The sequence below is a fragment of the Vespa crabro genome, chromosome 2 (assembly GCF_910589235.1).
Source record: "Vespa crabro chromosome 2, iyVesCrab1.2, whole genome shotgun sequence".
Classification (NCBI taxonomy): Eukaryota; Metazoa; Arthropoda; class Insecta; order Hymenoptera; family Vespidae; genus Vespa; species Vespa crabro.
The window spans coordinates 14,977,231-14,993,299 of record NC_060956.1 but is presented as its reverse complement, the minus strand read 5'-3'; the positions used below and the strand labels follow the sequence as shown (position 1 = coordinate 14,993,299).

Sequence of the window (16,069 nt, the reverse complement as noted above, 5' to 3'; positions counted from 1 at the left end):
GAAGAGTGGGGATGCAATAGAAACATTGGTGGGGGTATAGCGGTTCTGTCGTTGATTACGTCGTAGTGTTGAAGCGGTGAGGCCACCGTAAAGGCCGTATTTAAACCAACAGGTGTTTGTTCGTTCGACTTTTGGGACGTATCAGTTCTCTATTATTTTGTTTCTTCTTCTTTCTTCTTTGACCTTTCTTTTTCGACTTTTCTCGTGAATCTTTTTGAGTCGTTCTATCAAAGGAACTTTTCTTTAGCAAGGAAACCGAACACAAGGCGCGTTGTTGATCGAAATAAACGAAAGGTGAAACACGCGCGATAAGCGGCGTAACATGATGTCGGAGACCGTAGTGACCGTGGACAATTCCAGCAACAACACGAGTAACAATCCACGACAGGTGCCTACTGTAAAGACGGAACCAGGTCAACCTAGCCCTCTGGCTGGCATAAGGCTCAATGTGCCCTATTTCAGAACCATACCTGGTATCATAAAACTCGTACAATTGGTAAGAATAACTGTTATATTCTTCTAATATTTTCCTTTTAAGTTCGATGTTAACTTATTGAATCGTAATATTTAAGTTTTTATAAATTTAGTTTCTGATATAGCAAACTTGAATATTTCTTTATGAATATCTAGATAAGCATCGGTATATTTACTAAGTGAAACGCTTTTTAAATAAATATTAGCTCGATCGTAACAAAATTACGTAGAATCACGCTCTACGATGTTTACATATTGTATAAAGGGAATAATTGTGTTATCTAAGATCTTAGATACGAAGCATATTTGTTTTTCTTTCTTTTTCCTTCGAAATTTTAATTCATTTCATTTTCTTTTGTATATTAAATGTTAGATCGGTCTAGGTAGACATCTTTGAAGTTTCTCGTCATTTTGTCAATACAATTGTTTTATCTTGGAACTCGGCCAATTCATCAACAAGCTAGACGAAAAAAGATAGAAATTTTTATCCCCGAGATATTTTCGAATAAATTGCTTCTTTATTATCTAAGAACGCATGCGCATAATCATGACGCGGGTAGCTTGAATAAAATTGAACATTCATTTCCTTCGAAGGATTTCATACGAAGAAGGTGAATAATATTATGTAACTTAATGCGCACACGCGTCATCTCTTGTTCAGAACAGTATTACGCATTTCGTTCTTTATGCATTCTATATACTTTCAGAAAATAATGTTTACTGTGTATTATATTCATCATCGAAAATTAAACATTTGAATTTAGAATTATTTACGTATTTCTTATTATTGATTTGTTATAATCGATTTTTTTAATCGATTATTATTTTTCCGCATGAACGATTCTTTCAAACGATCTAAAAAATTAGCTTTTTTATCATTCTTTTTTTATTGAACGTACTATCTCTCATTTTCAGATATTTCGATGAACACAATTATCTTTGAAATAAAAATGCATTCTTACCTTTTGATAACTGTCAATTAATAGCGGTTATAGCAATGGTTGAATAGGTTCTGCGTACCGTTGCATGTAAATTATCATGTCTGGTGCTTTATAGAAGATAACTCTCAGCATGTATACCGTACGATGCAAAATTATGATTTTTTATTCATGATAAAGTTAGCACATTGATTTCACTACGTCATCGTGACGTGGACAAAAATAATTTAGCAAATAGTTCATTAGCATTTTTTTTTTTTATTTATATCTAATTCAGAATTATTCTCGACGTAATATTTCATTTATTATGCGACCTTGAAATTATGATCTAAATGACAAAGTATTTTCGCATAAGATTACTTTTAAGACATAAGCAATCTTATCTGATTTTCAAATATTGAAAGTATTAAGAAGTTACAATTATTAAACTATGTACCGTTAAAGAGATATCAACTCGTCGATATAATTTAACTGTAATATTCTCTGAGAGAAGTATGATGAACGACCATGGGCGGAGGAGATTCGAGCGGTTTACACCGTGATGTTGAACCTGCAACAGCATAACCGTGTAACGGTAATCTTCTTACGGAACGGTTAGCAAAGCGTCTAGCTATGATGAGAGGGGAAAGGCTTCTGTTTACGAAATTGCATTAGTTAATACTCTAAGCTTCGATTCTTTATTCTTTTTTTTCTTTTCATAGAAGATGTCTTATCTCGTTTCAACGTTGTTAGATCACCAAGCTTCGATGGACACTAAGCTATGAGAGAGCTATTGTTTTAGTTATTCTCAGCTTATAAGAACTTATGAGAGCCTATTGTTTAAAATTAAACTTAACCATTTGAATGTCACGCAGAATGATCATGCTGTTTACATTTTATGTTGAAAAGTGCCGAAGCAAGTGCCGGAGCATTGATGCAATTGATGGTTCACTAAAGTTTATCGACATATATTGAAACAAGTGCTTCTTTAACATTTTTCATCGGTATTCATCGATATGAATTAAAACGAAACGTTGTTACTTTTCAATAAAATGATTTCAAAGATCCCTCAAGGGTTAATAGAGGTAGTTTTGATTATTTAACGTTGAGATAGAGTATATTCATCAATTCGAAAGAAAAGGTCGAGTGTATATACGCGTGACACCGGTCAGCCCACCTAATACTTTTTAATAAATGAGAATAATAACAAATTTTAAATAATAAAAAATAAATAATAAAAATAATAAAAATAATAAAAATAATAAAAAATAAAAATAATAAAAAATAAAAGCTGGATAACTTGTATTCAGTAATCTTTGATAATTTAATTTTGTTCTCATTCTCGTTTGCGACAACGTAAACGAACTATATATTTCATATGGAATTATTTGAAAAACAGCAGGTAGTCACGTTAATAAAGATGTCTTTAATATTACCGTGTATTAAAGGTAACAAGAGTAACAAGATACGTTTTATTCTCTTTCTCTTTCTCTCTCTCTCTCTCTCTCTCTCTCTCTCTTTCTCTCTCTCTTTCTCTCTTTGTCTGTCTATTCTGTAATAGTACTCATAATAGAGATAATAAATGTTATTTGGCTGGCGTTCAAGTCTACCAGCTGTTTACTTTTTCTGTGATGTATTTTATTAATGCCAACTTTTAATTTTACTGAACACTAACCTATGTGTAGATTAGAATTTGATAAGAAAATTTAAAGATAAGACGAAGTAATATTCATTCAACTTAAGAAATATAATAGAAGAAAACTGTCTTGTGTAAAAAAATACTCGAGCACTGCTGGAGATACTTTATGACTTCGTGACCTAAACGAGTAAACATACTACGCACGTTCTTAACTCCAAACAAAAAGATTATGTTGCGTTGGAAAAATTTAACATACATAGGTAGGATGTAACAGGACAATTCACAGATAGAAAAAAAGTTGTCAATTCATTTAATTGCTCGTCATTGATAATAAGTAACGATTATATATGATCATGATAATAATTATGATATGCTTGGAATAAGATAGAGAGAGAGACAGACAGACAAATAGATAGACACAAGAAAAGATTGCTTTTTTCAGGGACAGCAGCACGTTTTTTTCTGCTGCCATACTTGTTTTGTCTTGAATTACATTCGTAGAACTTCGTCATTGATTCTGCGCCAAGAGTCGAGTTCAGTACTGATATGTATATATAATATTTACGACGATCAGCGTTTTTAAAACTTACTTTGAAGATATCTTAGAAATGTGATTTCATCCTCAAGAAAAATGATATCTGAACGAACTCGTGTTTATTGTTCCGTAATTTTTCTTCTTCTTTTCCTTTTTTTTCTTAGAAATTATTCACATGCTAAGAAAATGTCTCTGCTATCGTTACAATTGAATCTAAAGAAGGCTAATTTATAGTATCGATATCAATAGCTATAACTAGAGGGAATAACCTTGGTCTCGACGAGATCACCCGTCAAAACAATTCGACCTTCGTCCTAGACGATTGTCTAGGATAAATATACGTTGCGTGTATATATGAGTGATTTGACGTGCGTTGTAGGTCGAATTACCTATCGTGCAGGATAGAAATGAAATATTGTTTCGTTGTTTCATCGCTCTAGTTTTAATTTCTATTTTAACAGAAAAAGATAACGATCGAAACCAGGAACGTTTCATTTCGTTAATCGTATACACACACACACATACGCACGCACACACACATATATATAATATATACATATATGTATATAATTTTGCGAAGTAGTTAGCGAGAAGCTGAATTATTTTTCTTTTTTTAAATTTTATTTTCCTTATCTAGAAAGTCATCAACGTGCATTGAACACGCTTCGTCTTACGGTATTATAACGTGACAATAATTTTGCCTTTAGCACAAAGGCGATACGCCATTTTCTCGAAAGAAATTATCGCGACAATCACGTTAGACATGCTAATATGTATTCGTAATGGTGAAAGGGTCAAGAAATGGAACGTGAGATGAAAGGAACGCTTTTAGGAATACCGATGTAAAATAGTTACAAGTCTCAACGTTCTTCGGGGCACGAGTTTCGAAAATTGGGTTGCGTCTTATTTAAAATCCACTTCACGATGGAGTCCACACGACAAAAGATCATTTGAATAATGATTCTTTCTCTTCCTTATCGTTAATATTTATCATTGAAGAATAATTATTACATTGTATAAACTTTAGATAAGGAATACAAAATATCATGTTAGATATCGATTAAGTAAATAATAAAGATTGGAGACCTTGAGATGCCACAATCCAGAAAAGCCTACCTGACCATAACGTCATTGATGATTCTTTACTATCAATCGATAATTTTTTCAGGAGTGTGTATCTGCTACCTCGAGATTGGAACATCAAATATTCATCAAAGATAGATAAATAAAAGTTCAAGAGAGTTATTTCTTTAGCCATAAAAACTGTCTTCCCAGTCAAAAAGTTCGTCTTGAAGTCAACTGACATTCCTGCAACGTCGTAATCCGAATTCATGTATTCCATTGGTGGAATTAGTTAGATATACCGGTTGGACCGGTTCCTATTACTCGCAATCACTTGTGGCTATGATCAACGAAAATCTTGATGGAGTAATGCTGGAGAAGGGGAATCAGAAATTTGAGAGAGGTGAAGAGGGAGGGGAGAAAGAGGAAGAAAAAGAAGAGAACTTTGGGTGGATTTAGATACCGACTCGTTCGATTAGGTTGGCTCGTTCGATGACCATACATGATCATCTCGATGACGTACTATACGTGGCGTCCTACATACTCCAGGAGCATCGGTATCTCCTAGTCAGTGTGTGTGTTCTGTCGTATACAAAGACTCGTACGTTGCTTGAGGCCGTATTGGCGGCGTTCGCCACGTTGGCCCTGATGTCCGTCGTAGCAACGGTATCGAAACGACTCATTAACAATTCAAGCCGTCCTTGGCTTCTCTTTGGCCACGTTGCTTCTTTTCCTCGACGAATCTACCGCTACTGCGTAGCATACCTAGCCGGCATACCGGTTACTTGGCCCACGTGCCTGACTCAATTTAATCGATTGTTTTTGATTTCTTCCGTCAAGCAATCTTTTCTTATGAGTCTACGTATATAGTCTTATGAGTCTTATGAGTCTACATAGTATTCTTAGTACTAAACTACATATCGATTTACCCAGAGTCGGTTTAACATGAGGAATATTCTATTAACGTACCATTATTTCTATATCACATATGTCATTTAATAGTTTTTATTTTAGTGTCATAGTTCGAAGATCAACAAAAATATACTGAAACAATATACATCAAATCATCATTCACTATAATGCTCCAGTCATTTCGAACATATAATTAGACTTTGAGATCGATGTAATTACTTCGAATTAATTCTTACTGGATTATTTTTTTATTTAATTTTCATTTGACTTTAAATCTATTACATGGATAACTCCATTTGTATTTTTTCTTGTGGGTAGGAAATTATTGATGTGTATTCGTCGAAGGAAAGATGACTGTTCTTTCTGTACACAAATCGATAAGCCTTACTTTTTCTTTTTCTTTTTTAGTATCGTAATACTCATAGAATGTTTGCTTTTATTTAATACTTGCTATATTGATAAAAATAGTGTTGAAATATTCTTGAAAGAATATTTATGAACATGAATGCTGTTCATTATTATTGTCGCTTTCATAATTATACACTTTTTCTCGTGATTTATTGAATCTTTGAACTAGAATAATTATTATAGTTGCATTCGCGTGAAATGACAATTTATTTTTACATTTGAATATAATATTTTATGTTTCTATTATGCACATACGTCATTGTCACGTTTTATCTATAGCCTTATAACGTTTCAAATATTAAACGATCCCAAATATAGGTTTGAATATATAATGTTGCTTTTTCCTACGTCTTGCCGAGCATTATTTTTCTTCTTTTTATTTTTACAGGACGTTATGACGTAAACATGTAATGCTGCATTGTGTTAATAATAAGAAAGTTCGCTCATCGACCGGCCTTATCGTTTCCGGTCTCGCCTCTTAACGTCTATCCTGTGCACTGTAACGAAACACTTCCCGTTGAAGTAGATACAAATGGTCACCGAAGTACCGTATTAAAAAAGCATGTGTACACCTGCAACGTTCAACGAAATCGGCGTGCATCGTTTTATTTTTACATTTTAAATCGATTGTTGTACGATTAATCAATAAAAACTGCTCTTAATCGTAAATTAATCATAAATTTTTGGTGTAAAAATCGTAAAGATAACTTCGATTTGTGCTTTAGATTTATATTTTTGTTAATTGTAAGAAAGTGACGATTCGTTCATTTACTTAAAATAAAATCAACAGACAGGGATCAATGAACTTCGTTTTACGCTTGGATTGGTTGGACTCATTTATGCGTTACATTGGAACAAACACTAAAATAAAAAAAAAAGAAAATAGGATGGTTGACGAAATCAAAGGACCCTTTGATTAGTCTTTTACGAGATAAATATTATTTTATAACGGCGTTATATTATTATAGATCATAAATTTTTGATAAGTTACTATTTTCTGAAAATTCGTGTTACTTTCTATTTCTATAGAAAGTCATTATTTACTGTATAATGAAATCATAGATAAGCAAAGTGCCTCGTAAACTTGTCCTCTTCCCTGCTTTACTAAGAAACCAATGCAATCTGATTAGGCTTTCGAGAAACCTTCCGACTTTCATGGAAATTCACAAACTTAACGATTTCAATTGTTTTGATTTGTTATTTTGAGTAAGAAAAAACGGGATTGTTCGATGTACTAGATGAACGAACATTTTTCAATATATTCAATCGACTAAAAAGATTTGTGTTGGACTAGGTCAGGGGTGGGCAACTTCTTCGTCACGAGTCACACGGTCTTTATCATCAATCAATTCGTTCTTCCCCCACTATTTGAGTTCATTACTTACCGCTATATGCACCTTGTTAAAAGCACGAGCCATGCAGTTTACGAGGCAAGGCGGTGTCAAACAGTGAGAATCGTCTCTTCCCAGCTTATTATAATGAAAAAGTAGGAAGAAAAGGAATCAGCTGCGATTTGCGAGTCGCCAGTTGCCCATTCCTAATATAGATAATCGCGTATTTCACACTATCTTAATCAATTCTCATTTGTGATAAAAATATCACTCGAATTGGCAAAAAATTAAATATTTAAACATTTAGTAACATACAATAATTCATTTATTTTTTTATTAAATCAAATTGATCGGTTAATTATTCACATGTTTAAATTTAGACACTTATATGAATGATTACTCATCTTAGGATAGTCGAAATCGAAGTTAGACTCATCTGAGAAACGTCTAGCACATGTAGGTCAACTACTCGAGTGTTATCGCGAATCGTGATCGCCCCACGCTAGATGAGACGCCCAACAGCTAGCTAGTTAGATTGCGCAATTACACTTATTGCGGAGGTACTCGTTTCATTGTGTTATGTTACTATATAAATTCCCAAATGGGAGCAAGAGTCAGACGCATTGAGTGTGATACTTGTTACTACATTATATCCTAGGAACGAATATATTGCTTGCTGTGTAACAAGTTATGCATCAGTATAATTGTTAACAAGCCGTTTATGCAGAAGGCAGTGCCGCGCCTCGTCTGCGGCTTGCAATGTAACTATTTTTCATAGTATATGAAATTATCGATATGTATATATCAATTAGGATAGAGAAATTAACAGAAACTGACAAGTCAAAATAGAATTGAATTTGAAATGATACGATAATACGAGACGATAATACAAAAACAATTTCTATGTTCTTATAAACATTTTTTGAGGCTTTTGAAATTGTATTTTATTTTAGTTCATTTTTATGTTTTTTGTAAGGCAATTGTAGAAAAGAAGATAAGTGAATTACGTCATAGGTAAAGTGTGTTAGAGAAAATTGCGAATGGTCAGTATTGTCTTCGGACTCGACTTTCTAAAGTTGTAATATTATCTTATTTTTTTTTTATATATGAATAACGTTGACAATTTTAAATATATAAAGAAGAATTATGTAAATTCGATATATTTACATGTTTGCCGTTCAAAAAATCGACTTTCGTCTAGTTTCGATTTTCGAACGAAATAGCAGCTATTTAACAGCTAGATGCTTGGCGAGAAGCCAGTACGAACGAAGAAAGACGAAGAAGAAAATGACTTTAACTTTGATGATCAATGTACACAATACTTTTTATGAGTATGATTTCAGCGACTGATTACAAAAGAAATTCTTAAAATTCTTTCGATGATAAGACACACCTTTCTTCTCTCGAACGTTTCCTTTAAATTCTATTAATAAAATAAAATATTCTAATGTCAACAATATCTTTTAGTTATAGATCATGTATTTTTATTGCAAAGGAAATGACCCCATTTTTTCCCCTCTAAGTATTATTTTAAGAACGTTGCGATAACATAAGATACGAGTCGAGTCATCACTGTTTTAAGAAAGCACTTACGTCACTGTTCACTCACGGAGTACCTCGATTGAGAATCATTGCATGGTTTTGTAAAATGTTTTCCTCATACTTCTATTCAGAGTTATATTATTTCTTATTATTTCTTATTATACTTATAATAATTCTTTCTTTTAACGATAAGTATTATCATTAATATTGAACTCGATAATTCATCAAAAGATCAATTCAAATTTTTATCGCGTGATCCGCGGGAAATCATTTTGAAAGAAAACAATGAGATAAGAGAAGAGATTATTTTTATAATATCTTAAATATTTTCTTTCTAAATATTGTTCGATATCGACAAAAAACAAAAAGGAAAAAGCAAAAGAAAAAAACAAATAAGATAAGATCTCACATTTAATCAAAGCTATGTAATATAATTGTGATCGTAATTATCAACATCCTTCTAGAAAGTTGTAGGAGCTATTTGTTTGCTCGTCGGAAAGACAATTCACCTCCCTGTTTCTTACTTTGTCGTTTGCGACGAGCCATTAGAGTTTATCGATACGTTTCGATACGCTCCGCTAATTTGAATCCCTAATGTCACTGCTCGTCCCATAGTAAGACACTGCATTAATGAGGTAGAACAAAATTGTAGTACCAACATGAGGAGAGACGACTTCCTCCTTGTAACCTGTTTTACTTTTTTTCTTCTACATTTTAAAGTTATTTATTATTATTTTACGTCATTGATAAGAATACATTTTAAGTAGATTACTTTTGCTTTCAAATTAAGTCATTGAACTATGATCATTCATAAATTCAAGAAAAGTATGACGAAGATACCGAATTTCGAAATAAAATAGACGATATGAATTGAAATAAACGATATTTATAATTGTGTATTCATATTTATTGGATAATTTAATTATATACATTGAAATTTAAATTACAGTAATTTGAATAATAAGGTCATCGTTTTATTTGTTATTTCTATTACGTATTTACTTGTTGTCCGTTTTCTCTTTACGAATATAAAGTAAAAAATGTAGGATGCATAAAAATTGTATTTTGAACTATGTTAAAACGATAACTCACGAGTAATCGTATGCATCTAGGTCGTTAAAATTTCTTGTCCAACCGACGCGACGTGTGTAGCTAACTATTATCTCATTTCACGGTCTATATATAATTCGGTAACAATCCTTTTTCTTTTTGTGGTCATGCAAGTGCATAACACAATATATATATATATATATATATATATATATATATATATATATGAGTCGTAATATTACAAATATTTCATCGCTAACAGGACTGTAATATTTTTCTATTTATTGAATGCACATTCGAAATTACTTCGATAAAACCGGTTCGACGCCCGCTCGGTTAAAACACGTTGCCGTGCGTGATCAAATTCTAAAGTCATCGATTTCTGATATAAAAATAAAAAAGTGTGATCAGAGAAAAAAAAAGAGTATATAAAAGTTCTATAAGATTTTGTAAGTTTTTTCAGATTTCATGATATGCATGATGACCATATTGAAAAAAGAATTATTCAGTTTTTAACATTCCAGATTGTGTCTAATCAATTCCACGAACGTAAGCTTAAGTAGGCGACGTTAGGATGTGGATATTTGTATGTTAATATTATTACGATCAATGATGATATGTGAATAGTAAGCAATGAAATAAATCTACTATTCTATAGGATATATATATATATATATATATATATATATATATATATATACACGTTATTAAACTTCGGCAAATTATAAAGAAATAATTCATTGTGCAAATATCAGAAATTAGCACATTCTGATTCTGATTATAATTTAATTTTGATTATTATCATAATAGCTAACTAATTGAAAAAGGAAAAACATTTGTGTTCCTATTTTTTAGTGAATTTATTTCGTATTATTGACATCGATTACTTGTAAGAATCGTATTTCTTAATTTATATCACGAAATATAAAGTCTTGATTATGTAAAATATTAACTTTAAATAGTATTGGTTTTAGGGATTACATAATAGCTTGACGGTATTTGTTTGATATGCTTGAAAATATGAAAAGAATCGATCGATTGTATCTTTTTGATAATTATTTAAGATTAATAAGAATGTAATTGCCTAGTTAATATACCATACGATTTCATAATCATTTGTTATATATATATATATATATATATATATATATATATATATATATATATAGAGAGAGAGAGAGAGAGAGAGAGAGAGAGAGAATTCTCGACTGGGTGTTTATCAGGGTCGACGACGTTTTCAAGCGGTGAAAGTGAAATTCTTCCTTTGCCGTTTCAACGTTTCGATCCTTCGTGCTTTCGTACCCGTTCACTGTTCCACGTTCCTATCATAGCTATGTACGTGTAAATATGACAGATCACTTATCCTTCGATCTCCAATAAGTTTATTTTAATAAATCGTCGAGAATATTAAAACAATTGTATTTACAATTTATAAATATTTTTTCAATTTTATTTAGAATGATTTATTCATAATTCATCGATACTTGACAAGAATGTTTATATTTGAACATCTGGTACATTCCACGAATAAATAAAGAATTCATTTTGAACAGGCCTCCAAATTAAAAAGTCTATTTAATTCATTTAATTTTTTAATTATTAATTTTTATTAAAAGCAGAATTTTTTTAGAAACATACAAAATTTGTTTGACATACATAAAATGTTTGAGTTTCATAATATTAGAGTGTTATATTCTCTAGCTAATAAATTTAAACGATGTTTGGTCGATAGTTGCAAAGAAACCAACGGAAAAACAGTTGTTGGTTTGTTTGGTCCTACCAGTAGCACGTAATCGCACAAACGAAAACGATGTTAAGAAAACGGGTTAAGTACCCGACTGGGTGGACGTTGCTCGACGAAAATATCAAAGATGTGGAACGCGTGTGCCTCGATCCCGAAACTCAAAGAAAACTGTGCTGTATAGTCGGCGAGTATGTCTTTTTGGAATACCCATGGATATACGTTCCTCGGGACGACGTTTTAAAGCTTTCCCATGAAATAGGATCTTGTTTGGGAGCTTACAGAGAAAAAATCTCTGCTTACAATGGAACAAGTTTTTTATTTGGTTACAATTCGATTGAACTGAGTTCTGATGAATTTGTAATCTGTCTTACGGAAGAGGCAAGAGATGCTATTGTCCAAAGAAATAAAAACATTTCAAAAGCTATTCTAAATGGTATTCGTCAACAGATAGAAAAGATTCCAAAATTTTGGAAATCGTTAGGCAGTGAGGATGATTTGGAAAGTTCAGCTGAAAACACAAGAGAATTGTACGAAATAGAGATTAATCTTCCAACGACTTTATTAGGCTTAGATCGTCAACTTTCTGATAGAGATTCTGAAGGATGCAGGGATAGTTACATCGATTTGATACCTATCAATGAAACCTTCGATAACATTAATAAGCTTCTAGTTTCTCGTGAAACTCAGACACATCTACAACTTCGAGAAAGCTATGTTCAAACATATCCCAAAAATCCTAGAAATGCTTGTACTCAGTACGTATACGAGGACACTTTAAACGGTAAATTACCTGATCTGAAGGATTTTGAAAACGTTGAGAAATCTTGCGACGAAACTGAACAAAGTATCGATAATAAAGAGGAATTAGAAGAAAAGAAGGAGAAAGGGAGTGAAACAGAAATTAGCAGAGAAAAGGAACCCATTGAAATATTTTTGGAAGAACATTCTCAACGAATGATCGATGAGATCAAATACAACGCTGTTGTAAATCTTTATGTAGATGATATTAAAAGTTTGAGTAAAGACGACAACAAAACGATCAAATCCATAGAAATACCAATCCGTGGCGAGTATCAATTTTTTATAGATTTAAAGGCCATTAAAGGTAATACTATTTCTGATATTTCTTGGCATCCAAAGGTAATGAATTTCGTAGTTGTTTCTTACATTGGATTATCTAACATAATTCCTACATTGAATTCCAATCCAGGTGCGTTACTCTGGTCATTGTCCGATACCCTTAGACCACAATCGTATTTACGATCTAACGAAGATGTTCATTGCATTTCCTTTTGTCCGTCACAAGAAAACATAGTTATTGCAGGTTGTGAAAATGGTCAGCTAGTTATTTGGTATATACCATCTCATATAATCAACTCTGGTAGTATTATGAATAATAATAACAAATCCAAAGCATTACTCGATCAACAAGACATATTTGTTGTAAATGTGACAGCAACATCGAAAGAAGATTCTTCTCATCGGTTGCCAATTCGAAAAATCAGATGGATTCCAGCCAAATTTCAGATAGAACCAAATGGAAAATTGATGAAATCTTTAAATGACGTTAACACTTGTCAATTTATGACAATTGCAATAGGTGGTATCATCATCATTTGGACCCTTGATTTATCATTGAATTTGTCCAACGATATCTTAAAAGAAACATATCGATTATCTATATCAATACCGAACAATTCTCATAATTTCACGCTTCTCTGCGTCTCCATTTCCTCGGAAAGCTTACAGGAAGAGTGTAACAATGCTCATCGAAAGGTCAACGAGTCCGATAGGAAGGAAGAAGAGTATACTAGGAGATTATGGTTGGGTACCGGGGAAGGGGAATTGGTGCGTTGCACCTGGAAAGGCCAGATGTTCGATGCGGAGCCGTCAAGTACTGAGAAGTGTAACTTCCTCGATCGTTCCTTTGCTCACGATGGTCCCGTTATCGAAATCATTCGATGTCATCGTCTGTTGGACGTTATTCTAACGATGGGTGGACATGTTTTTGCTATGTGGAATGAAAATTATTTGGAATCACCGATTTTCTGGAGAAGATCCAAGGTTATTTATACTGCTTGTTGTTGGAGCTGTCAACCTGGTGTCTTTTTGATGGGCAGATATGATGGTGAATTAGAAATGTGGGATATCAAACGAAGAACTGGAGAACCTGTTTTTATCAGAAATATTTCGGATGGACCATTAACTGTATTATCTTTTTGGAAGAAAACAAAAGAATCACCTGGCCTGATTGGAATTGGTGATCACAGAGGTATCTTTCGTGTGTTTAAAGAACCAGCTAAGTATTTAGACGATGATGAAAGAATGGATTGGTTTGAGGAATTCGTATGGAGAGAAGTTAAAAGAAAGAAGATCTTTTCAAGCTGGCAAAGCGAATTTCTTAAGAACGATCCGACTGTGATAGCGAAAAGATTGGAGAAAGAGGATCAGGAACGAAAGAGAAAATTGAAAGAAGCTAAGGAAAATCTTCAGAGAGAACAAGAAAGGAGATTAAAATTAGAGGCCGATAAAAAGGCACGGAGCGCACCAAAATCGAAAGAAACCATTTGGAAATTAAAGGAACAAAAGCGGATGAGAGACGTTCTCTTGAATAAAAAAGGATTTGTTCCTGAAGAATTGGAAAGACGAAAATTACCGTTGGTTCGTTTACAGCAAGAAAAACGTTTGAAATCGCAAAAAATTGAGAAGGAAGTTAATCTTTGTAAAAAATCTTACGAAGATATCATAGCCCTTCAAATTCCTGAAATATCGAATTCTTTTCAACGAACAACTAAAATTCTTGACGAGAAAGTAAATGAAGTAGAAGAAGAAGTTGAGACAAATATAGAACAATATATCCAACAATATTGTAATATCAGAGACGAAGTTCGAAAAATATTAGCTGAAAAACTTGAACAAACTATTTCATAATTAAATATAAACGAAAAAGTGCTAATGTTAACAACGATTTTAACGATTTCCTTTCATTTTTTTTATTTTTACAATTTTTCAGTAATTAAATCCGAGATCATTTTATTTAAAACTTATTAATAATATGGTATAAAAATATAAAATATCTGAATCATCTAACAATGTATTATGTTTCTAGGGTCTTGGAATAATATGTATGGCATGTGTTTCGCCGGCATTAGTGGGTGCATCCCATTGGTTTCTATTCGTTGCAACGACATCTTTTATTGCTACACTTTTGTGGTGTTTCGTTTATCTTCTCTCGATACGGGAAGCACTTAAAATTCCCATCAATTGGATATTAACGGTAAGCATTATCAAATATTAAGAAATAAAAGATTTCTATTAAAAATATTAATGATGTTAAGATTAGAAAAATAATTATTTTTTTATTTTTATATACTCAAAAGTATATTAATTTTTTAGGAGCTGTTAAATACATCGGTGGAAGCGGTACTTTATATGATCGCTTTTATCGCTCAGCTTTCCCTTTGGAGTTCAGTATCTAATGCTCCATATATTGCTTCGAATATCGCTGGTGGTGTATGTATATAAATATATAAGTATATAATATTAGATATATATTAGATATACAGGGTGACAGTAACTATATATTTTTTATATAAACAAGTTTTATTATACAATATATAATATTATTGAAGCATATTTTATAATAGGATATAAATTTAATACATTTCAATGTGATAATTTGCAAGTTAAGTATAGGCGCAATTCCCAATGTTTTTCCGTAGCATGAAACACTCTCTCCAACATAGCTGGTGTAATTTCAACAGGTGTTGTTGTTATTCGATGTTTTAATTGATCTATACTATGTTTTAATTACACTTTACACATTTACACTTGAGTATATTTTAAATTTAATAAATCCCCAGATAAAAAAGTCTAGGGATGTCAGATCTGATAAACGTAGATCTTAAAGTATTGACGAAATAAGGTCAATCCATCTACAAGAAAAAAACTTCATTCAGGTAGTTCCGAACAATAATGAAAAAATGACGTAATATTCTACCCTGTTGGAAAACAATATCCATAATCTCATTCTATATCAATTGCGACTCAAAAAATTATTATAACATGACGCTGTGCTTAAACTTGCAAACTTTGTAATATACTGAGTTTTTGTCCTATTATAAGATATATTTCAGTAATATTGTATATTGCATAATACAGCTTACTTGATATAAAAAATATATGAAGACTTTATAATAATCCTGTATTTATAATAGAATCGAAGAAAATTTAACGATATTAAAACGACTAAAGTCATTACTACCAGAATTACAAAATCTGTCAAAATTAGATATTAAATTTCTTCTTTTATAATTATCGGAAACATAATTATTGTAAAATTAAATTTATTAAAAACAATAACGAATCAAATGTATTTTTTTTTTATTTTAAATATCTGTTTGACAGATACGATAAAAATATATTGATAGTTCTAGTGTTTTAATGTTTCTATGG

General features: G+C 31.9%; 1 protein-coding gene across 2 annotated transcripts; it reads left to right on the top strand.

Annotated features, from left to right (window-relative positions):
• The first annotated feature begins 357 nt into the window (after positions 1-357).
• On the top strand, positions 358-14,716 carry LOC124422012 (dynein axonemal intermediate chain 3-like). Of its 2 annotated transcripts, none has more exons than XM_046957872.1 (2): positions 358-496; positions 11,603-14,716. In XM_046957872.1, the coding sequence occupies exon 2, from the start codon at positions 11,681-11,683 to the stop codon at positions 14,543-14,545; it is 2,865 nt and encodes a 954-aa protein (XP_046813828.1). In that variant the 5' UTR covers positions 358-496; positions 11,603-11,680; the 3' UTR covers positions 14,546-14,716. The 2 variants fall into 2 exon arrangements, 1 of the variants encoding a protein (XP_046813828.1); XR_006941781.1 differs by lacking the exon at positions 11,603-14,716 and adding an exon at positions 6,336-9,402 and having other exon boundaries at positions 361-496.
• The last annotated feature ends 1,353 nt before the right edge of the window (positions 14,717-16,069 follow it).

What these genes read in the sequence shown, in the direction of transcription:
- LOC124422012 (XM_046957872.1), top strand. Translation starts at nt 11,681, where the DNA reads ATGTTAAGAAAACGGGTTAAGTACCCGACTGGGTGGACGTTGCTCGAC.